Source organism: Sycon ciliatum, chromosome 1 (genome assembly GCF_964019385.1).
Source record: "Sycon ciliatum chromosome 1, ocSycCili1.1, whole genome shotgun sequence".
NCBI lineage: Eukaryota > Metazoa > Porifera > Calcarea > Leucosolenida > Sycettidae > Sycon > Sycon ciliatum.
Genome location: NC_088643.1, coordinates 21,235,637 through 21,258,722, shown reverse-complemented (window position 1 = coordinate 21,258,722; position 23,086 = coordinate 21,235,637). Strand labels below are relative to the sequence as shown.

At 45.8% G+C, this 23,086-nt stretch overlaps 2 protein-coding genes across 4 annotated transcripts in view; both read right to left on the bottom strand.

Moving 5' to 3' along the window:
- The window catches only part of LOC135817774 (CCR4-NOT transcription complex subunit 1-like), a 46,167-nt gene extending 34,013 nt beyond the window's left edge, over nt 1-12,154 (bottom strand). For 2 of the 3 annotated variants that reach the window (XM_065331018.1, XM_065331032.1), the window contains exons 1-14: nt 11,866-12,153; nt 11,624-11,731; nt 11,430-11,528; nt 10,127-10,192; nt 9,414-9,462; nt 9,204-9,260; nt 7,910-8,062; nt 7,686-7,752; nt 6,948-6,993; nt 6,230-6,279; nt 5,837-5,913; nt 5,576-5,625; nt 1,989-2,249; nt 1,498-1,625 (exon numbers count right to left, since the gene is read on the bottom strand). In XM_065331018.1, the coding sequence (XP_065187090.1) occupies nt 1,498-1,625; nt 1,989-2,249; nt 5,576-5,625; nt 5,837-5,913; nt 6,230-6,279; nt 6,948-6,993; nt 7,686-7,752; nt 7,910-8,062; nt 9,204-9,260; nt 9,414-9,462; nt 10,127-10,192; nt 11,430-11,528; nt 11,624-11,731; nt 11,866-12,006 (1,352 nt within the window). In that variant the 5' untranslated portion in view covers nt 12,007-12,153. Of the gene's footprint in view, nt 1-1,497; nt 1,626-1,988; nt 2,250-5,575; nt 5,626-5,836; nt 5,914-6,229; nt 6,280-6,947; nt 6,994-7,685; nt 7,753-7,909; nt 8,063-9,203; nt 9,261-9,413; nt 9,463-10,126; nt 10,193-11,429; nt 11,529-11,623; nt 11,732-11,865 lie in introns of all 3 variants that reach the window. The other variant, XM_065331024.1, reaches the window with a different exon arrangement.
- A 1,695-nt stretch (nt 12,155-13,849) lies between these two features.
- LOC135817765 (type 2 phosphatidylinositol 4,5-bisphosphate 4-phosphatase-like) lies at nt 13,850-22,874 on the bottom strand. Its single transcript, XM_065331008.1, has 9 exons — nt 22,425-22,874; nt 20,336-20,505; nt 19,839-19,945; nt 19,286-19,415; nt 18,132-18,178; nt 17,765-17,855; nt 16,719-16,752; nt 16,214-16,234; nt 13,850-14,613 (listed from the first exon to the last, which is right to left on the bottom strand). Exons 1-9 carry the CDS (start codon nt 22,465-22,467, stop codon nt 14,519-14,521), a joined length of 738 nt encoding a protein of 245 aa, XP_065187080.1. The 5' UTR covers nt 22,468-22,874; the 3' UTR covers nt 13,850-14,518.
- Nucleotides 22,875-23,086: the final 212 nt, after the last annotated feature.

The window sequence follows — 23,086 nt, the reverse complement described above, 5'->3', positions numbered from 1 at the left end:
ACACACACACACACACACACACAGTGAATACAGTGAATACAGTGAATACAGTTTCACACTTGCCACGTGATCGTTGCCACGGTTTGAGCCAATCAGAGCGCTCACAGGCAGGGCATGAACCTCTGATCATGCCCTGCCATTCAGGCCCTTGGGCTTGAATGGCACCGTAGGAGAACATGAATGATCACGTGATGGGTATACTCGCACGTGGAGAGACTTACCTGATCGAGGTGGAACAAGAGAGAAAGAAAAAGCCTGATATCCGGTCCATGTCTGATACATGCGGTGGCATTCAGGCCCTTGACCAATCAGCACGTCCCGAGAGCTTGTGGAGGTGAAACTGAACACGCCGGCATGAAGGTATAAAAGGAAGAAACCTCTAGGGGTGGTGGTCGGGGACGTGGAGGATTCAGCTTCTGAGTTTCAGGTTGGTACGCTCGAGGGCTTTGTTGATTCAGGCCCGAGAGCGGCCCAAGGCCGAAGGCCGCGGGCCGCTCGAGGGCCTGAATCAACAAAGCCCGAGAGCGTACCAACCTGAAACTTCACCTTGCTTGAGATGAAACTTTACCTTGCTTGAGATGAAACTTCACCTTGCTTGAGTTGAAACTTCACCTTGCTTGAGTTGAAACTTCACCTTGCTTGACATGAGACTTCAGAACGAAACTTCAGCCGGAGCGCACGGAGGTGGAACTTCAGCTTGTGAGTTTCTGCCATTGTTGTGCAACGAGTGCCATAAACATGATAAAGGACTTGAGAACTTGGGCAGGCAGGCACTCGGTGTTTCTAGTTGATGTATTTCAAGTTCGATTTATGCAGATTAGTGCAGTACAGTGGCTTTGTTTGCGCTGCTAGCATGCTGCGGGTGCGTTGTAGGTGAACTTGCACGTGCACGTTCTGCTGAGGAGAGCGTTCTGGCTTTCACTTGTGCTGTCGTGCGTGGGTGGCAGTGTGAAACACAATCAGACATGGATGTCAGGGCAGGTATCGTTGATTCCGGCCCTCAAGCGGCCCGCGGCCTTCGGCCTTGGGCCGCTCTCGGGCCTGAATCAACGATACTGCCCTGACATCCATGTCTGATTCTATACGTATTACTTGCACGCACAAATTCGTGATTTTATTTCAGAAAAGGCCACTCTCCTGGATTTTGGTGCGTAAAGGTCAACATATATCTGGAAACATGCGGCGGGTGGTTTCTGATAAGCAGTGGAAGGCATGGACCCTGCAACTGGCAGCATGACACTGCACTCAGGAGACCTGTGAAGTATATGTCCGATTGCACGTTGATATCAGCATGACACAAACAATGAGTTAGACGGTGTTGACTTACACACACAAACACACACACACACACACACACACACACACACACACACACTCACTCACTCACACTCCGGTTGAACCCTCAGCGGTTAGGGTACTCCTGGATACGCCTATCATTTATCCTGACATGCAGCATCTATTCTAGTGTGCCTGTCCACACAACAGCAATACACTCACCAGCACATGACTGATGGCTCCTTCTCATTGGGCTGCACTTTGAGGTGCTCGTAGGCAGCCTTCATAAGAGGGAAGTCCGCAAAGTTGAATTCGGAGTTGGGTGACAGTGCTTGCGCGATGACCGACAGCTATTAGAAAGAAAGAAAGAAAGAAAGAGAGAGAGAGAGAGAGAGAGAGAGAGAGAGAGAGAGAGAGAGAGAGAGAGAGAGAGAGAGAGAGAGAGAGAGAGAGAGAGAGAGAGAGAGAGAGAGAGAGAGAGAGAGAGAGCAATGCCAAAGCACAACTCAACATCAGGGCGGCCACATATGCATGCATTGAATAACGTGCAAAGAACTAAATTCACATGGCTGCCAAGTACATGTACATGTAGGTATCAAGACGCCCGTAATACAGGTAGTGGGGAGGAGAACAAGCTGGTGAGGTCCAAAGAAAGAAAACAGCTGGCACGACAAAATGCAGTACACATGCATGCATGGCAGCGAAGAACGTACTTGGCCCTGCGTGTTCTTCCACTCGCGCATCAAGACGGCCACTGGGAAAATGGCGCCTTGCGAGCCGCGCTCAAACGCCTGCAGAATCATGTGGAAGCCACGCACATCGCACAGACGGAAGCCTGGCTGATCCAGCAGGGTCATCACAGCCGTCCAGTCCATCTCACCATTAACCAACATCACAGCGTCAACGAACTTGTCCACACTCCAGGTTGACACCGTGTCGGTCTTGTCCCAGCCAGACGACCCATCAGATGAACGCTGCATAGATGAAAGAGGATAAAAAAAAGGACATAAGTGCAAACGCCTGATGCACGACAGCTGACGAAAACCTTCATGCAGAAAAGGCCATGGTTACCAGGAAGTGCACATCGGTTATAGTGGGGTCGTGTAAAAAAATATACTGCCTACAAGAATGAACTCTCATAGTCTCAAAATCATAACATGGGTTTCAAGTGTATATTTAGTCTTACAAGCAATGTGATCGCATAATAGAATATATCGGTCATAAGGATGGACTTTGGCTAGCAAAACACACCGGATTAGTACAAAGTGTATCGTCAGTAGTAATACAACCTGTCCGATGCAGTTCTGAACCGACTCGCATTGCATCATAATGCTGCAAGTACATCTGTTGTGGCCATATAACTCGTGTTGCACACCCACATGGTAAGGGTTGGTTCACATAAGCAAAATCGGCGCCGCAAGACATCGGCGGTGAGCCAGCTCCCGATCCGTTGCGCCTACGGTTCGAGTACCAAATCTACTACAAAGTAGTACAGAATGTGCCAAAATGCTACGACAGGTTTGCCAATTGAAGCTTGAATTCTTTGTTTCTTCAGTAGTTCAAGGTCTTTCGGTGATGGCCACTCGGTGCTACCTTTTACTGGAGATCATGAAACTACTTCTACACATTTTATTGCAGTCTAGTAAGTGATTGTGGCGAAATTATGCTTGCAAACGTTGATGAAGGCACAAGAACTTGCCAATGTATCCATTATAATTTTATATTTGTTTCAATTGTATTTGTCTCATAAGTTGCACAATGGTCAAGCAGATCATCCGAGAAGGACGGGCTGGTATCCTGACATATTTGCCGCCTTGAAGCGACTACAAGAATGGCGAACGGATCTCCTCTCTAGCTTCAAATTAGGAAAATTTAGGACAAGTATTGGTTTGATATTTTGACAAAGTCTGGCTCCCGGCAACCGGCGATCACCGGCGCGAACGGTTCACAAACCACTTTTGGTCAAAATCGTACGGGATCGGCGCCGGGGCAGATCGCAAGAGTTGGGCACTGTCCAACTTTGCCGGCGGTCCCTTGCGATATTTTACCGTATGATTTTGTTACGACTGCACTGGTTCACACAATCGCAAAACGCCGGGAGAGGTTGCAAGAAGCCCACCGCCGGTGACTCCCGGCGCGTACCGGCGATATGTGAACCAACCCTAAGGCTATGGTACCGTAGTACTACTACGTTGCATGTATGATGATCCTCCTGCCTCTGCACGCGTGCATGCTTGATTTATCGTGGGTAAGAAATATCGGAAATAAGAATCAAAAGACGTTTTTCAAACACCCATGCTATAACCGATACGAACTGTACGCCATTTGCAGTACGTGTGCATCCGTTTGTCTACTAGAGTGAGTTTTTCGAACACCCATGCTATAACCGATACGAACTGTACGCCATTTGCAGTACGTGTGCATCCGTTTGTCTACTAGAGTGAGTTTTATTCCCGTAGCTATGCAGAAGACGTTACTTCAGTAACGTCTGGCGCTAGCCAGGGTCCACACAGCTTTAATTTGGTGTTTGTTTGTTTGTTTGTTTGTTTGTGTCACGCTTGGCGCTGTCCCGTATCTGTCCCGTACCGTACCGTACCAGCACAGACAGCTGGCCACAATAATTATTAGTTGTTTGTTTGTGCCATCAGCATGCCCGGCGCTATCCCATACCTGTCCCGTACCATCAAGAGAATGAGTATATATGCGAAGTGTATGGGGGAATGCATTCACTGTTCAGGCCGATAGTGCAGTAGCACTTTGTGTGGATTTGTGTGCGAGGCCGAGATCACACTGGCAGGCTGGCTGGGCCGCCTGTCGACCAGCCCGGGAATCGCATGTAGGCCGATAGCATAATAATTATAACGTATATAGATTGTATAGCAGGGATTCGTATTATGTAAACGACTCCCTGCTGTACAGAGAGATTTTCTGGAAAGAAATACGAAGTAGGGAGACGAGGAAATGCTATTAGAATGGACGTTAGTTGCCGAATAAAAGACAGGATGCGTCGGCAAAAACAAACTTTCGAAGAGAGATCCCGTCATCTCCAAAATAATCCTGAACGGGCGAGTCAGCGCCGGTCACAGGAAACGTCGGAAGAGAGATCCCGTCGACTCCAGAACGTCCGTGATCGGCAGAGTCAGCGCCGGTCACATAGGGGTGTGCGGATAATGCGCGAAAAGGTGGCAGATTCTGCTCGAAAAGCAGTGAAATTGGCAGAACCATACAAACCTTATGGCGGGCAATTCCTCGAATTCTGCTCCATTTCTTTATCCACATACCAAACATGCATGAAACTTACCAGAAAAAGTACCGAATTCTGCCAATTTTTCTGCCGGAATTATCCGCATATGCCTACCGGTCACAGGAAACGTCAGGACAGACATCCCTTCGACTCCAGAACGCTAGCCAGGGCCATCACAGCTTTGACACGTTACATGCATGATGAGCAAGCAAAAAAGCATAGCGTAGGGCCCTGAGCTTCCAAGCTCTCTCGTTTGGTATTTGTTTGTTTGTTTGTGTCACGCCTGGCGCTATCCCGTATCTGATGAGCTGACGGCAAAAATCATAGGGATGTTATAAAATTTTCAATTCTCCTATTTTTTCAGGCATATCCTGGGATTCGAACCCACACTATCGCCCTACATGCATTCCCCCATACACTTCGCATTCATACTCATTCTTCCAAGTTGCTTCACGTTATGATCTTGCGTTTGAAAGCCCTATTTGAATATTGTGGGCAGCTGCATGTGGCCAGCTGTGTTTGATGGTACGGTACGGGAGACGGTGTCGTATTACCCTCGATCGTACCTCTCCCGTACCTATCCCTTCCGTACCGTACCATCAAAGACGGCTGGCCACAATGCATATTCAAATAGGGCTTTCAAATGCAAGATCATAATATGAAGCAACTTGGAAGAATTAGTATGTATGCGAAGTGTATCGGGGGATGCATGCAGGGCGCGATAGTGCGGGTTCGAATCCCAGGTTATGTCTTAAAAAAAGGAATTTTTTAAAGACGGGGGGATGCATGCAGGGCGCGATAGTGCGGGTTTGAATTCCAGGTTATGTCTGTAAAAAAAGGAATTTTTAAAGAATTTATAACATCCCTATGCTTTTTTTTGTCTAGGTCATCAAGGCAAAAAAAGCATAGCGTAGGGCCCTGAGCTTCCAAGCTCTCTCGTTACGCACATATAGTGACCGGAAGGCATCATTATTATATTATCCAGCCACTGAATACATCATGTGTGTATGTGCAAGACTGACAGAAAGATACGTGTACCACTGCATGAGTACTTACAGGGAAGGCAACGCTTTCGGGAAGACCCGTGTGAGAGCTTGCCATCATACCTGAAACAACACGAGCACAACATAAATCTTCGGCACAGCTACGCACTATGAATTACCCCCCCCCCCCCCCAAAGAACTCTGTGTAACAGGAAAATGAACCAGCATGCGGTGGACCCCATAAGACAGGAGAGACAATGCCAATGAGTACTGTACTCAACACGGCAAAAAGTTCTCAGTCCCCATATAGAACATCCAGGAGGCGGATACTCACCTAAACATCTCGCTACCACGCTCGGCTTCAAGTCTCCACCCGATACACGGCGAAAGAACGCCTCGGCATCAGCAAGCCTGGAAACACCAGGGACAAAAGAAGAACAATGACAAAAGAATGGCTTCAACGTCGGCTAGTACATGCTGACTACCAGGCTCTACAGTGAGTAAAGGTGTGATGCAACGCAGGCACACACACTGGCTGCGTTCCATTACTAGTATGCACTTGAATCGATTCATGAATCAATTTGCATGCATTCAAGTAGGTCGATTTTCACGTCATGAGCCCTGGAATCGATTCGGAATCCATTCACCCTATTCACATCGGGTGATGAATAGCGCGAATCGATTCGCGGGTATAATCGAACGCACACACTAGAAAAGAACAACTTACGTTGCCATCGTGCCATATCCCAACTCCCGTAAGATCAACTCGGGCGACTCCTGAAGGGGAACGAGATCAAAAGGACAGAAGAGAGCATGAGCGGCTGTGCATCTTTCAACAGAACGCATATCAAAGGCACACTCATACCTGCCAGTACTACGTCCGTCTACTAAGCCGTAGCAAATTCCGAGCGATGATTATACCGGAAACAAGCCGAAGCATCACACTATTACAGTGCATACACGCACAAACAGGCACACATCTAATGCACCTGAGCATGAGTACATAGCATCAGGCCTCCTGCTGATTACTAAATCCACGAGAATATAGAGTACAAAACGACAGAATCAGGCTTGCTCCACGACGTCTTCTTGATCGAGCTCTGCAACAAACGAAGTTGTAAGTCAATTGTTGCACTGTGACTCATGGCCAAGGTTCGGTTCTAATTTTACATTTACTTAGTTACAAACTTCTGAAACCGGACAACATAAAAAAATTAAAATCATAAATTGGAAAACACAGATACATGTATCCGGTAATGTAGCCACACAATACACAACATGGCGAGTGCACACACGCACAACACACACATGCACGCACGCACAACACACACACACACACACACACACACACACACACACACACACACACACACACACACACACACACACACACACACACACACACACATCCCCCCCCCCCCTCTCTAAACACACACAAGACATACCACAGGAACTGGTGGAGGATGTGTAAACGGAACTGGTTCGCTTCTCCTGCAAAAAAAACAAAAACGAAAAAGCATAGAGCAGAGAATAGCATCAATGAAGCAGAGCTACATCATATTCAGCATGGCACAAAAAAACTGTTGTCAATTTGAAGGCAAGCTACATACTAGCAACTTATTCCTGCAGACAGACAGATGTCCACGGTCCTCAGACATGATTATTGTATTCCTGCAGACAGATGCGTTAACCCACATAAATTATGTTTTATTTGGGCTACATTCGAACGATTTATCAATCCACACTAGTATCAAGTAATTATTACCTTCACTGGGGACAGGAGTAAATGCAGTTGCATCCCGGGGCGGATACCCTGATGACATGGATTATTTCCATGTCTACCTAGAATCTGGGGATTTCAGGGTGCCAGCCAATAGGCTGTTCAATAGCCAATGGAGTCATCTTTCCATGATTCCAAGTCAACCAATAGGCTGTTCAATAGCCAATGGAGTCATCTTTCCATGATTCCAAGTCAATCTCCCTCCCCTCTCCCAGTGAGACCCTCCTAACAAGTTTAAGGCAGTGAGCAAGTACAAGTGTGTGTGTGTGTGTGTGTGTGTGTGTGTGCGTGTGTGCATGCACGCACACGTGTGCGTATGCGTGTGTGTGTGTGTGTGTGATATATGTATGAGTGCGCGCACATGGGCACACAAGCGTTAACTTTTGCGCTGCGCGCAACTTACGTCTGGTGTTCAATGTCATGGTATAACCAAGGTGCAAGAATAGCTGGCACACGATCTCTTGGATAGTCTAGTAAGATCAAACATAGCAGTAACAGCAGAAACAGCCAAAACAAATCATGGTCATCCGGATAAGAACCAATCAAGAGTGAGAGGGGAAAACAATGCCAATGGTCCCACGGTGTTTGGATAAGCTACACTAGACTAGTACGATAGTATCCACTAACCTTGTCTCAAGGCATTCAGAAACGTAGACACCTGACTGGGTGAAAGACCAGTCAGGTCATCACCACTGGCTAGGATGAAGTGAACTATCTCCAATTTCACCTCCACAGCCAGATCACGTAGTCCAGGGACCTGGGCGCTAACCTCATCACGTGCTGGCCAATATAAGTACGTAGGCACGAACAAGACACGGATAGGTGCACGCCCGTGGATGCACATGTATACATACACACACATACACATGCATACGCACGCATACATACACACACATATATACACACACGCACATGCACACCATGTACCACACACACAAGCACACACAGAGCATGAAGCACTGGCCATGAATTTTAAAATACTGACTGCAATTCCGATCCAACCTGTAAACCATACTGGCAGCACAACACAACACTTGATCGTTGGTATTGCACACAGATCAAATGCATTTCCGACCAACCAAACCCAGTAACGGCAATGAGAAACAGACACATGAGTAGACAAGCAGCAGCGGCCACCAATAGCTGCCATGCAGCCTTGCATACATATGCACGTGCACAATGATCTCGTAAAGCCCATGTTCATCGACCCCGGCCGTAAGAGACCACGTGCCATCAAAGATTCTGTCATGTTGAATACCAAACGATGCCCTGACCTACCGTACATCCGATGACGGATACTAGTATAATGCAGGGTCCTCGAAAAGAAAAAAAAGTATGTTCTAACTAGGCACCGGCGGATTCTGCTCGAAAAGGTGGCAGATTCTGCTCGAAAAGCAGTGAAATTGGCAGAACCATACACACCTTATGGTGGGCAATTCCTCAAATTCTGCTCCATTTCTTTATCCACATACCAAACATGCATGAAACTTACCAGAAAAAGTACCGAATTCTGCCAATTTTTCTGCCGGCATTATCCGCCGGTGCCTAGTTCTAATCAGAGTACGTTACACTGAAGCTTCACTGTAGTTAAAGCACGGCGCTGTACAAGTAACTGAGGCCGACTCAGCATCTCACTGGTGGTCAGCACGGTATGTGTGACACTGTAAAACCAGAACACTTCCAAGAGCATTCTAATCTCGTACTTCCATGAAAAAAACCCATTCTGTGGGTATCAGAATTTTGCAAATCACGAAGCTCCTGCAAAGGTTTCCAGCATCAGGATCTCCTTCGCAGGAGTTCCCTTTCATAGTTTCAGGACACAAACAAAACCTACGGAAACAAAAGCCTTCCAGAAATTCTTACTTCTACAGTGCCTCTAGTACAATGTAGTAGTAATACCGTGTGCATGACTACTCCATACCTTGCCTGCAGTAGATATCAAGGACGTCCTGCAAGTTGCACTTGAGGAAATAGGCAGCTGCAGCAGCGAGAAAGGGGCAGAAATATACCAGAGTCGTGGAAGTGATACAATGTTGGCATGAACGTCCAAGAACTATCAAAGAGCACTAATACATCATTCTACTGAGACACGCTAACACTGCCAACAGCAAACAGAATTCAAAAGACGTACCTGCTGCCTCGTACGCTTGGTCCTGAAGCAACGCGAACGCAAATAGGGTCTGCAGACGGGATCAAAAGTACACACAAACTATGCTAAGAAGTTGTCCTCGCCTTATGACAATGCTTATGACTACAAAGTAGAGCTTACAAGTGAGGATGATGCATTGGATTAAAATGGGGTGGTGTGCAGAGACTTGCAGAAAAAGTAGCTGCAAACTCAGAGCAGTGCATGGTGAAAGGGCTACATTACTCCTAGGTGATAACTGGTGATAGGAAAGACAGGAAAGGTGATACACAAGAGAAGGGTGTGTGTGTGGGTGGGTGTGGAGGGGGGGGGGGGGGGGCATAGAAAGTAGATACAAACTCAGCACAGTGTGTTTCGTTGAAAGGGCCACATTATTCCTAGGTGATAACGGGCAATAGGAATGACAGGAAAGGTGATACAAAAGAGATGCCATTTTCCACTGACGATTGGAACTAGAAAATCAATTCTGGAAATGAGTACACATTAACCTCTAACAGGTGGCCATGTTGCACGTGGTAATGTCTGCTGTACTCATGCTGTTTATAGCTCTGATAAGTTAGCGCTGTAGCTACGTATATGTGCTGCTTCTCCAACTTTGGCTTCTACACCTGTTCGTTCTTTCCAATTTGTTCTTCAGTACAACGGTGGTTCCTGTGATAAAGCATTAATTTTGTCAACTACCTGTCACAAGCACTTACCAGTTGTACCAGGGATAGCTGAAGAATTTGCAGCAGCTGCTGAAACAAGACTGGAGCCTTCAATGTCTACAGGGCACAAAACAACAGGACACCACTCGTTATAGAAGAAGGCAAGTAGCAGCATTCGCCAAGAGGTTCCTTCTGCGTACTGAAACAATTCCTTCTCATATCTGTTCGGGTCATTGACACCTCATCAGAGAAGGTGAGATGCTGAATGACTGGGAAAGAAACACGCCTCAGCCCCCCTCCCCCCCCCCCCCCCCCCCCCAGTATACTTAACCCTTATCCGTCCGACCAGTCAAAAATAGGTAAAATATGTCGTGAAATTGCAATTTTTGGACTGTGCTGGGATTTTGTCGGACGGATAAGGGTTATTAGACGTTAACCACTGTCCACTCAACCTTGCCTTGCTATTTCTCCTCTCACACGCTTCTCTCTTATTGGTAGGGAGTTCAGTTCCGGATCTGGCGGAAACTGCAGTCACAACTCCCGTGTACATTTGCAATGGGGCCCGCATGACAGCTCTTTGGCCTTACTTCGAGCCCGCTTCTATCTGAATTCTGATCCCGTGGCCAGTACTCCCTTGTTGATGCTATTTTTAGGTAGCTGAGGTCATTACCTTTCCATTGATGCCACACATGCCTTGCTTGAACAAAAAAAGTGGAGCCGCGCTTTGCGCAGAGGCATAGCGAAGTACTGATCTCGACCAGATTGGATACTGTACTCGGCCCCAGGAGGAACACCCTATATTCGTGTTCACCGGCCTCAAATTAGTCTAAAACAAGAGGATTCTAGAACATTTAGGCTTGCGCTTTATCGCGGTAGAAGGAAAATGATCGCAGAAATCAGCCCACGACGATTTCCCGGCGGTGGACGGAAAAAAATCGAGTGAACTCCGTGCACACTGTAGAAGCGGTGACGGTGAAAACGTGTGAGTTGTGCAGGTAGGCGCACACAGCATGCATGCACACATCCTATATCGCCATGCACTTCAGTTCGCACCTGCATGTACGCACCAGATAGTGCAGCGCTGGACGGAAACCACGCCGTCCCCTTAGTACATACTTGCATTGCTTTCTGTGACTGCTCAAACGATCATTTTCAATCGTCCATAACTCTGGATTGCCTTGGAATGTCTGTTTCAAACTTTCACAGGTTGTTTCTGACACTTTCCCGGTTTAAAAAAGTATGGTTTTATGCAAAACTCGCGAATTTGATTTTTCGAGTGAACTCCCTATTATTGGCCACTGGCCATCATGAGAATAAAGATTTGAAACAATACTAGGATGACATAGTCATGTACCTTATGGTCCAAACTGTGCAATGCTGTCGATATCAATGTTGCAAAATGGGGCTTTTTCGTGAGCTCGTTGCATTCTCTCTGCAGGTACTTCAGTTGAAACTGACAAGCAAACAGAACACAGTGTAGAGAGCATCAAGACAAAAGAACAATTAAGTAAAGACGACTCAGCACAAACGGAAGGATAAGACCCATACCTGAGAATTCTCCTTCTGCTGCACTTTAGGGTCTCCGCTGAAGTCAATAGCAAGGAAGAGACACCTCAACAAATGAGTTTCAGCATGAACACCATACGAATCGATGATCTGAAGAGAAAAAAAAGATAAATACATGAGAAAGTCAACAGTAAAAATCGGCACGACGGGCAGCTCGACATGTAGCAGACACAGCCAACTGAATGCTCAACAACATTCGCGCGTATATAATCTTGTCAACGTACCTTCTGTAATTCCTGAAGGTTAAGCTCATTGTCATAGGGTTTCTTTCCCAAATTGGTAACGTAGAAGGCAATTTTCGAGAAAGCGAAACTCCTGGAGTTTACAGTGCCCACATTCGCAGGACCTCCGGAGCTGGACGCCATCTGCTCAAGGCAGCCAAGCTTTAGGTAAAATATGTCACTATGTCCAGTACTGAAGTGTGATCGAAAACTATCAGAGGCAAACAAAGTCCACCAGAAACAAGAACCATCTGAATGCTAAAATAAAAACAGCAGCAGATAGTGAGAGTTCAAGTAGTTTGAGCTTCTATTCAAGATAAAAAGTATAAAAAAAACGATTACTGAAGACGTGAAGTCATGATCTCCCTGCATGGCATGGCTGTGCACCGGGCCGGGGAGCCGCGTGTGACGTGTACGTAGAATCTACGTGTGGCCTGTGCAGTGGGCCATGGGGCATGGCCCTTGGCAGGGGGTCCCTGAGCAAACCACGACTCCCGGCTTGTATCAAGAGTTCATAACCCTCGGCCCAGGGAGTCGACACCGCGTCGCGTCACCGGTGTTTGTAACGACATGTGAGGGAAGTGTAGGGCCGGCCAGGGATGTCCAGATTCTGTTTTCATTTTTTTGGCATTTTGGGGTAAATCTAACCCACTTTTGCATTTTCGAATTTTGCCTGTTTCTGCACGGTTTCGACCCAGAAAGGGGCGGTTCAGCGCACGCCAAGCGCCAAACAGAATTCCACATAACGTAAGACTACAAAGTGTACTACAATGGCACGTCTGCGGCTCAAATCCGAGGACAAGGGTGGACGCAGACGGCTGAGCAAGGATGTTGCTTGAACTGCTGGTTGTGGCCGGTTCCCGCCTCCCTCCTCCTCAGAGTCCTCACCATCAGAATCGGCTGTTTCAACTACGGTGGCAAGATTGGAAGCCATAGCGGTACATCATCAGACAACAACAGCAGCTAGTACAGGAGAGCAAATGAAAGAAGACTTACAACGTTACACTCTTAAAAAAAGACTTATAAAACGTTGACTCTTCAAAAAAATTCGTCGCCATTTTGTTGTCATGGTAACGAACGCATTTTTTTCCGCGGTTTGGCTTGAATTTTTTAGACAATTTTAGAAAAGCATAAAAAAGACGATACGCATTTTGATAAGATTTGGCCGCATTTTTCATTTCAATTTTTCCACAAAAAAAACGCCCAGAATCAGGCCAACCCTAGTGAGGTGCCATGTACATTGTGCGGGTGATCCTTATACTGTACCGGGATTTAGTTTCCGGCCCAAGGGGGGAGGGGGTCCCCGTCGGTTTCCGAGGAAGCCGTAACTTTTTTCGCTCCAAACTATTTTTCCGGGGTCCATCTCTACTCACAAAAAGTCGTTTTGCACACCTTTTTGCCCATCCCTGTACAACTGAGTCCAGCTATGTCCACGCAGAGTTAGGTGGACCCTTAAGTTAGGCTTAACCCGGGTTCTACGTACTCTACATACTCTTGGTATTACCGGTACGCGGCATTTATGATTGTGCTCTTGGAGTCACAGTCTTGCTATCCCTACTCACCACTGCTAGTACTAGCAAGAGTACATAGGTTGTGTACTCTTGCTAGTAGGCACCACCCTGTTGTACTGGTGGGTGCTGGTGGCCAAGTAAACACAAGGCGGGGGCTTGACTCAGTGGGGCGGTTGGCATCGCACACGGAAGCATAGCAGGCTATAGCAGTTCTACACAACAATATTCCACAAAGGCATAATATTTTGAAACACTCCACCACTCCGCATTGCGCTCTTCGCCCACATTCACAACACCGTACTCCATAACGAGGAAATTCGTTCTTGGGTAGACGTTCCATATCCTCCAGACAGCTGTTTCACTCATTGAGAGCTCCTTAGTGGAGGTAGATAACGAATGTGGGCCAAGAGCGCAATGTGGAGTGGTGGAGTGTTTAAATTTCAAATGGCCGAGTTCGTCACAGCTTCTACGTTACGTATACTTCAAGTAATATTATTATATTAATATCCAAGACTCGGAATCAGACATAAACATAAACATAAAATCAAATGAATTTTCCAGATAAAAAGTGCAGCAGCAGGTATGCCAGGGAGAAAAGTCAAAGTGCAGCCCGCTGCGACCTGCAGTGACGGCGGTAGAGGGCACAAAAACGGCTTCAAGACAACGAAAACACACACGCTCTGACCGGCAGATCAATAGATGCATCGTCATAAACTGGACGGTGGCGTGACCGTGCCAGATCCGACACAAAGCCTTCATGCGTACATGACGGGAGATGCAAGGAGGACAAGGTGATAAAGCGCAGACTAGTATCAGTCTGTCGTCATATTAATTTTCTACTTCAAGGACTGCATTTGCATGATGCCTTGACAGCACAAGGTGAACACGACAGATACAGAGAATATACAAATATGGGACCATTATCAGAGTACTCAACTTACTTCTAAGTACATGGCATGGTAATACCATGGAGCAAGATGTGTTTTTAGAAAGAGAATGTAGCGCTTGCCGGATATAATAAAAAATAAGGATAATAGGATAACAGAAGATACGGAATAACAGTCTGCAAAGAACAAAACACTTGCAACGCAACGCAAGACAATCCTAAGACACAAAAACACCCTAACTTTGTGGATGCGGGGATGCTACCTCTCCACCGGGCGTGGCCATGCCACACTGTGGAGCTTATGTGCATACCTCAGACCGATGACCAGGAACAACACGGCCAAGACGCCCGCACCTGGACAACACAAACCGGAGGAACACCCGCACAAACAAAGAAAACAAGCACAGCATGATATTATTATTCTAAGGGGCTATCCGACATTATGGATAATTTTCACGGAACGAAAAAGTTTAGGTAGAACCCTCCGCCACCCACTCACCTGAACGAAAAATAGATTGACTTGACAGCAAGAATGCCTTGATGTCTTACATATCAATATTTTTCAAAACGAAACTTCCCTTGACCCACTCACCTACAAATGAAACTTTTTCTCTTCGTGTAAAAGATCGATAAGTATGGACTAAGTCAATGCATGTGAGGTGCTCCGTGAATAGAGCACAGCTGAATAACTAACTACTATGTCGGAAAGAGCGGGTGAGATTACCGTAATGTCGCGAGTAAAAGCAGGTGCTTACGGCCGTATAAGCCGGGGTTCAAACATCAAACCATGCTTCCATTCAAGGTATGCTTCTACTGTATAAGTACAAATTTCGTTCACGAAATCTTTCGTCAGATCACTCCACCAGCAGGTTCATTACGTACTAAATTTCGTTTTTGGTCGAGGTCTGTCACCCCGAACGTTCAGAAGGGGTCATTTTAGTTTGGTACAAACGTTAATTATTTCGTGCTCCCCCCCCCCCCCCCTAACTAATATAGCGAAAGTGAATTTTAAACCAAAATTTGTACTTATACAGTATTCAAAACATGCTTCTACGTCAACATCATCAGTCTACATGACCGATTGTACACTGCTCAGTGCTTACTGCTTACTGTCACGCATGTACTGTACTGTGAGAGTATTATTTTGCACATGGCTTGAACGGAAGTGCAGCTTCTATTCAAATCGCGCTTCTGTGTCATGGCGTGCTTCAAAAATCGGCTTCTATTCGAGTCATGCTTTTATACACGGCATTACGGTACTATTTCTTCCTACTTTCATCATTTTATTGCACATTGTCTCCAACGTTTTACATTGCGTGAATAATACACAAGCATCGGTTCAAATATGGTGTAATTGGAGTCACATTTTGAGTATCAAGCGCTCGCTTATTGACGCGCCATATCTTGTTTCAAGAATCAGTATAAGTGGTTGTTTCTTTTCAAGTCATTCAACAACTACAGTAACCTTCTCTGATGAGGTCTATTTGACCGCAACAGCTGTCAGAAGGAATTAAAAAAAATATCTTCAGTACCGAAGGAGCCTCTTGTTGCTGTTGTGGGGAATGAATGTGGTCGGCCGCAGAACGCAACGGTGATAGTGGTGAAGTGGACGCAGAAGTTTCAAGGGTCGAGTGCTGCTGCTGCTTACTTTCTTGTTTCTTTTAGTTTGAGAAACAAACCCTTCTGGTCGTATTATCTTCCTTGGCTACCCGACACTGCACGTCATAGTAACCCGGGAAATTTTCAGGAAGAGTTTGTCTGTTGACGGTCAAACTGCTGAGAACGGTGTCAGGTACAACATTTCATTTCTTTGCTCAAGAGTGGAAAGAGTATTGCAAAATCAGGCGAAGAAATTTCCAGCCTGAAACGGGCAGAAATTCCGCTAACGAAACCGTAAGTCCAACACACACTCCAGACAGTAGAGATCTCCAAGCAGCAAAACGATAAGCCTCACCTATCCAGGCTACGAGCATCACTGCAGAAATGAAGCAGATAAGACAGCAGAACATACACGTATGCCGTTTAGAGTACTAGAAAGTCAATAAATAGCCGGCTCAGTTGCAGGAGTTATATGCACTTGTATTTTTAAAGAATCCAGCTTCGGTAATTTCTGATACGTCCAAACATCAAGTTCCTTATTGTAAGTCTACTAAAGCCCCAACAGCAGATGATGGAATGCACATGTGAGCTCATAAGTTACTGTAAACCCGGAAACCATTGCGCCCGTAGTTCGGTATTTGCGAGCACAGACAAATTTGCACCCGGAGATGATTGCGATTGGAGTCAATTTCCTCAGTTTCTTTACTACACTTCTACGCTTCGCGCCGGCTTACTTGTGCGATTTCACACCCATTAAAACCACGAACGATGGATCATTCCCACCGCAAAGGTGTCCGGGTTTACCACACACGAGATGGATGCAAGCAAGGAGAGTGGAAGATACAGTAGGTCCTACTTACGATGATGTGTGGATTCATAACTTCTTGTAAATACCTACAGCACACACAGAAACACCCACAAGCATGCATCATTAGTAGGAACAAGTCAGCACAATAACAAAAGCAGGAAAAAAAGCACAGATACATCATTGCCTCCTTCTCAATCTATGTAGGTGTCCTTGCACAACACAAACAACAAATTTCAATACTCCACTGCACCCACATTTTCCGCAAAACACTGTAGCTGTAATTTCATTCAGATCATAATGGAAAGCCAGCGATTATACAGTCAGACAGCACACATTCGTTTTCCACAAAAATATCCGGATAGGCGAGGGAACCAATAATCGAACACACATATTGTATGTATGCATGACATATGGTGTAAACCGGTAACCAACGATTTTCTTCCGGATGGCGAGGGATCCGGATAAAAGAGGACCGGATAAGCGAGGTCTGACTGCAATACCATTCAAAAGCAAACTGTATTAATGAAATAAAAAAGCGAGTTGCGCATCGAACACGCACACCACTAGCAAGGGTTAGGTATTCAATTGTACTACAGGAACCAGTGAGAGCCAAGAGCACCGAACAAGCAGAACATACGATAGTACCAGTTGAGCAGTCGTTCATTTCATTCTCTTCGCAAAGGCAGTGCTCCTAGGGCTTATTCTTGGCAATAAACTTGTGTCGTACTTCACACTGACCTGCCATCGCGACTTGCCACTATCGTACCACATTACTACACACAGCAATGAAAACTCGTGCATGTATATGCGCTTGCATACTAGTCTGGGGTATTGTTCGAGAGATGCCTTTATCTTTTTAAGTTTTTAGCATCCTACCCCCCCCCCCCCCCCCCCCCAATAGAGAGCATGTATCCATCAAGGAAGGTCCTGTTGAAATCAGGTATTTGTATGCATGTCAACACAACAGCTGGGCTTCTGTGCCAGTTATCCATCTTCTAGATCAGTCATGTATTCATAACGGCCTTCTCAATTTATCATCTGAGATAGGCTTCAAGAGAGTGCAGCATGTGGTATGCTCATTGCTGGACCGGAGCTTACCAAGACAACCGCAATGCCAATGCAGCAAAGTACAGCCAGGATGAGAAAGCAGCAGCATCCACGCCTGGCTGATCTCTCCTCATTCCTATGGCTGAGAATCATACAGAGAAGGCCAAAGGAAAAGAATTGTCGCTGACAGCAGGCACACGTGGTGGCAGCTCAGATCGGGCAATTCAACAATTTGAGCACATAAGCACGACGTCAAAAAACAGAGGCTACCAGAAACATGCAGCGGGCATCACTAAGATCAGGGGAGGAGGAGATGTCTCACCAATCACATAAACTAAAAAGGCCATACAGAGAACTGCATCATTCAATCGCACACTAGAGAATTTCCCATAAAAAAGGACAGGGGCATCGCACTCACACTTTGAAGCAGTGAGGGCACAAGCTCTGTATTTCATGATAAGCTCTCTGCATGAGAAGAAGAAAAAAGACACGCAGAAACAGAACATGAATACATACAACACACACGCGCAAATGATAAACATTATAACATGCCATGATATCGAGATGGTTAGATGCCCTCTTCGTCGGCAACACAATATACGGAGACACAAGTATTTATTATCTAACGAGTAACGTACAAACTAAAGTGCTAACAAAGACCGCCAGAAGAATAAGAATTAGGAACATAAAATACAGCTAGGGAACAAACAGCTACACACAAATGTACTGTAAAGCGATAAACTTTTGTGGCGTGCAAATTTTGCGTTTTCATTAGTGGTGAAACGAATGTCAAAACCTACTAGCCGAATATTCTTTGGTTTAACGAATGAATGAACGAATATTCCTTTGGTAACAGAGATGACATCACATGCCCTCCTCCCAGTCATTTGATGGATTCTGTCATTATTATTAGGTACGACAAACGGTCGTGCCACATAAAATGTACTGCCACATAAGGCTACTTCGAAGTTCATACATGTTACGTGCACCATTGGCAGTCCAGTATGGACATACATGTGCATGCATACAGTACAAAGTCACAGGCAGGCTGTACGCACTGCAGTGTACCGTGTTCGGCGTGCATGTATGTGCAGGCACTGCATTCGAAGTGACGTAACGAATACTCGAATGTGACTTAACGAATATTCGAATGTGACAAACCAAACGAATGTTCGAATATTCGTTTCACCACTAGTTTTCATGGATTGGGCTGGTTCACGATGAGAAACTTTTGCGATTGTATCTCTTCAGTTGGACCTTATCCTGTCTACAATCAATGTACAGAGCAGTTTGCGACGATTTATATTCGCGAATATGGGATGGTCGTGAAAAATACCGAAATTTAATCTCTAGCGAAAGTTTCTCACTTTACAGTAGTCGAAGTACTAGTATACTTAGTACTGTAATAGTAGAATACCATTAAAACCAGGAAGCCTGCAACATCACAGTCAGTTCGAATACTTCGAGCACCACAGAGGACATTACGACAAGGTGTCCTCTGTGGCAAATGCCATTAGGCTGTAGGACATGTGCTAGAAATGTTTGTGGAGTCAGACTGGTACATGTACTCACATCATAGAATTTGCCACAATCCGAGCATCGCAATATCTCCTCCCTCTGCCGCTCAGTACTCGTGACAGCAAACCTTTCGTTGACCTCTATCTGTGCTGGTGTATCTAGCCTCACCTCAACAACTCGCCGGCTGAGCACGCAAAGAGACGACAAGATAACAGTGTACTTCAGTAACAACAACAACAACAAAAACAACCAATGCAATACCAAAACTGACTTTGAAGAAGAAATTAGTGCCACACTGCAGCTTCTATCATAGCACAAATACGCCCATTCGATAAGCAAAACCACATCCTCCGTAAAACAAAAAAATGCCACCTTTCTCTGTACGATCACACATCATGAGCCTCAAGCTTTAACGTGTTAAAGAAACTAAGATCACAACTACATACATACTCACACAGCTTGGCTCTAAACATGATATGGGACGCAACAAACGCACTGATACTAGTGCTTGAAAATGACGAATGTAAAGTCTACTGGAGTCATATCATCACAATCATACATAACAAAACGCACAAGCATGCACGGCCCTCCAATGCAAGCAACTCACCAAGTTTTCCGAGGACATCGCAAATAGCTCACACCAATCGGGCACACCAGAAGACAGTGGCAAACGCAGCGTACATACTGCTTGCCAGGTGCAGGATTTCGAATAGGCTATACGGCAAAGAAACAGCAACAAAAGTTGAAAACACCTTCCGTTAGCCATCAATAAAGACATACTCGTATGAGTCTTATCCACAAGCGGCATAGGAAAATAGCAGCACGCAGAAGCAATACGCATAGAGTCAAGCCTGTGTCTCACAGCCAACCCAGGGTACACAGAAAATCAGAGTTTACACATAGTTGGTCCATCTACTAGTAAACAGGTCAAAGAGGATGTCAACACAGGATCAGATGACTGAGATGGCCCATCTTTAACGACGAGGCTCGCGGGGGGCTAAACAGGTTTACTGCATTGTGGACACAGTGTCATATTAAACTACACTATAAAGCGAATGGCTCGGATTGTGTAGAAGCTGCTAGAACAGAGCTGGGCAAACATACCGTTCCTTCTCCACAACTCTCGCATTTCGCTACCCGTCCGCCATGGTCGTCCGGAATCATGCCCCACTGCCCGCAGACTTTGCACTCAAATCGATTCGATCCGCCATAACTGCTGCCCAAGCTGCCAGAAAAGCTGCTGTTCCGGCTGCGAGTGCGTGGCGTTGCGCGACCTAGACCAGTCATTATAGAGGGAAAGAGAAGGCCATGTAATGAATATAACACCAACCAACAAAAAAAAAGGCTATGAACTGTGTAAGACTGTAAGGTGATTCTCACAAAAGTATTAGATCTGATTGTACCTGCGAAATATGGGACAAGTTGCCCTGCAAAAGGGATTGTGCCCATCTTCGATGCACGACTACCATTTTTTGATTATTTATAGCTTTACATAGCTCTACACGTCATGCATATTTACCGCAAAGTACTGCTCAGTGTCTCATCTCTCTCTCTCTCTCTCTCTCTCTCTCTCTCTCTCTGCCTCTCCGTCTGTCTCTCTCTGTGTCTCTGCCGTGAGAGACAGAGACAGACACCCACCTTGGTTGAGAGTCAGGGAAAGGAAAGTGGCAGGGCTTCGTGCAACTAACTTCATACGGTGTAAGAACCTGAGTGTACTAGGGTCACACATGACCCCGCACCAGCCCAGTATCATTGTGTGTGTGTGTGTGTGTGTGTGTGTGTGTGTGTGTGTGTGTGTGTGTGTGTGTGTGTGAAGCTCATTGCCGCTCGAAGGCCGTACGAGTACGAAATGACTGCACAATGTGCAATCAGGTGTACTATGTACAGAACTGCTCAATGAAATCCAGCCGGGTTACCCAGGTACGCGCCGGGGCTTGCGCAGCCCTGGACCTGCGAACACCGGGCTGCGAAATAGTGCTTTGTAGGCGCAAGCTTGAGTGACACAACTGGATTTCACTGAGCAGTACTGCACATGTCATATGACCTACAGTCAGGACTCGCTCACCTGCCCCGTTCCAAAACACGACCATCAATGGGTTCTGGCGGTAGTGTGCCTTACGGTGATTTATGGTATACCGTATGTACATATAATTGGGTCCTCCTTGAATATCAGTGATACGTTCCCGAGCAGTGTACATACACAAGGAGATTGGGTATTCGACATGCGAGTTCAGAATCTTTTAAAATGTCTGTTGGGATTTACTGCATTGGATTGTGTAATAAACCCGTTCCACGTTCGTTGCACTGTGGCTTTAGGATCATGTAAGCAAATACCGGTGTAGATATTAAATAGTAAATATGTATTGAAATTTAAATAAGGTCCAGCGCCATTATTTAATGTAAAAGAAGAGAAGGGACACATGCACACGAGTTATGAGCAGCTGTCCACCACTGTAACTAGACTAGGTTCAGAAAGGGCGACAAATGGGCACCAAACTGACAGAGTAGTGAGTACTAAGACATTCAAGAGCCGAACACCTAGCTCCAACACATCTCTGATGCGCAAACCAACAGCATTCCAACTTGGAAGGTTCATGGTTACAAAAGGAAAGATCAATGAGGGGAAGGTGAGCGCAACAAAAATGAGTACAAGCTAAGTCCCACGGCAACAAGGAATGTCGGCTGTTACTGGATGACGGGGAGACCAAAAAGATATTTGACAATGTGGTCCAACCACAACTCAAAGCAGCACACCACCCAACTACTTACTTGGGTGGCTCGGAAACAGGCATGTTTTTTGTTCAAGTACACTATTAAACTCGTGTCCATGTGTCCAGGGAGTCGTCAAATATTTGACGACTCCCTGCATGCTGAATGTGTCCCTTTTCTCTTTTTTACATTTTAAAAATTAATATTGAATTCCCTAATATTTTCCACAGTACAGGATCAACATTACTCCTGTCACTAATAAATCACATGTGTTGAAGTCTATCATAGCAGTTGTGAATCGTATTTTGAGGAATAAGAATCCTATTTCTCCAGTTCGGTTTTATCTGAAAGGTTGGAATGGAATTTACGGATACACTGGAGAAGTTTCGATGAAAGGCACCAGAAGAATTCAACATAGCGTTGTCCACAAGCGACTTTTGTCCAGTCTTCCAAATATTTGGGAGTCTAGTGCTCTGCAACTCACCTCCAGCGAGCAATGGAGACGTTTCTTCCTCTTCTCGCATCATCTTGGAAAACTATATTCTTTCCACGACCTGAGAATCGATCGAATCCGTCAACGAGCGGAGAGTTTACCATAAGCTCCGAATATGAATTAGAGACTGGGACTGCACACTCGCACTCACGGGGCAGGACCGTAACGCCAATACAAATTCCAGAATACCACTAACTGTGCTAGCACCACTCAGCTTTTCCATGATTCCACAGAGGATCCACCCACGCCCTGGTCATGATAAAAAATAGTTTTGAATCTCGATACCACGATAGCTCCAACAACACAGAACAAACTCACAAAGCTAGGAAAGCTGAAAAAACTTATTCTCTCGTTAGATCAACAGGTAGACAGCTGGCTGCCCTCCTGTGACAAGTCAGGGCAAAGTGCTTGTAGATTGTGCCTGGAAAGGCAAAAATACGAACTCGCAGTTCTTGTCTGCAGTTTCGTTGGCGTCGTTATCTTTCTCTTCCCTCGTCTTTTTTGCGGAAAGACTTTTTAAAAGTGGTCATTACGTCAGTTTTCCTCGTTGCCATGACGGCATAGTTAGAGATCCCGGGAAAATGGCGTTCGTCAGAAAAGAGAGCTTGCGTAGTTGCGATGTTGCGATTTCTTCACGGGAAGTTCGATCCGAA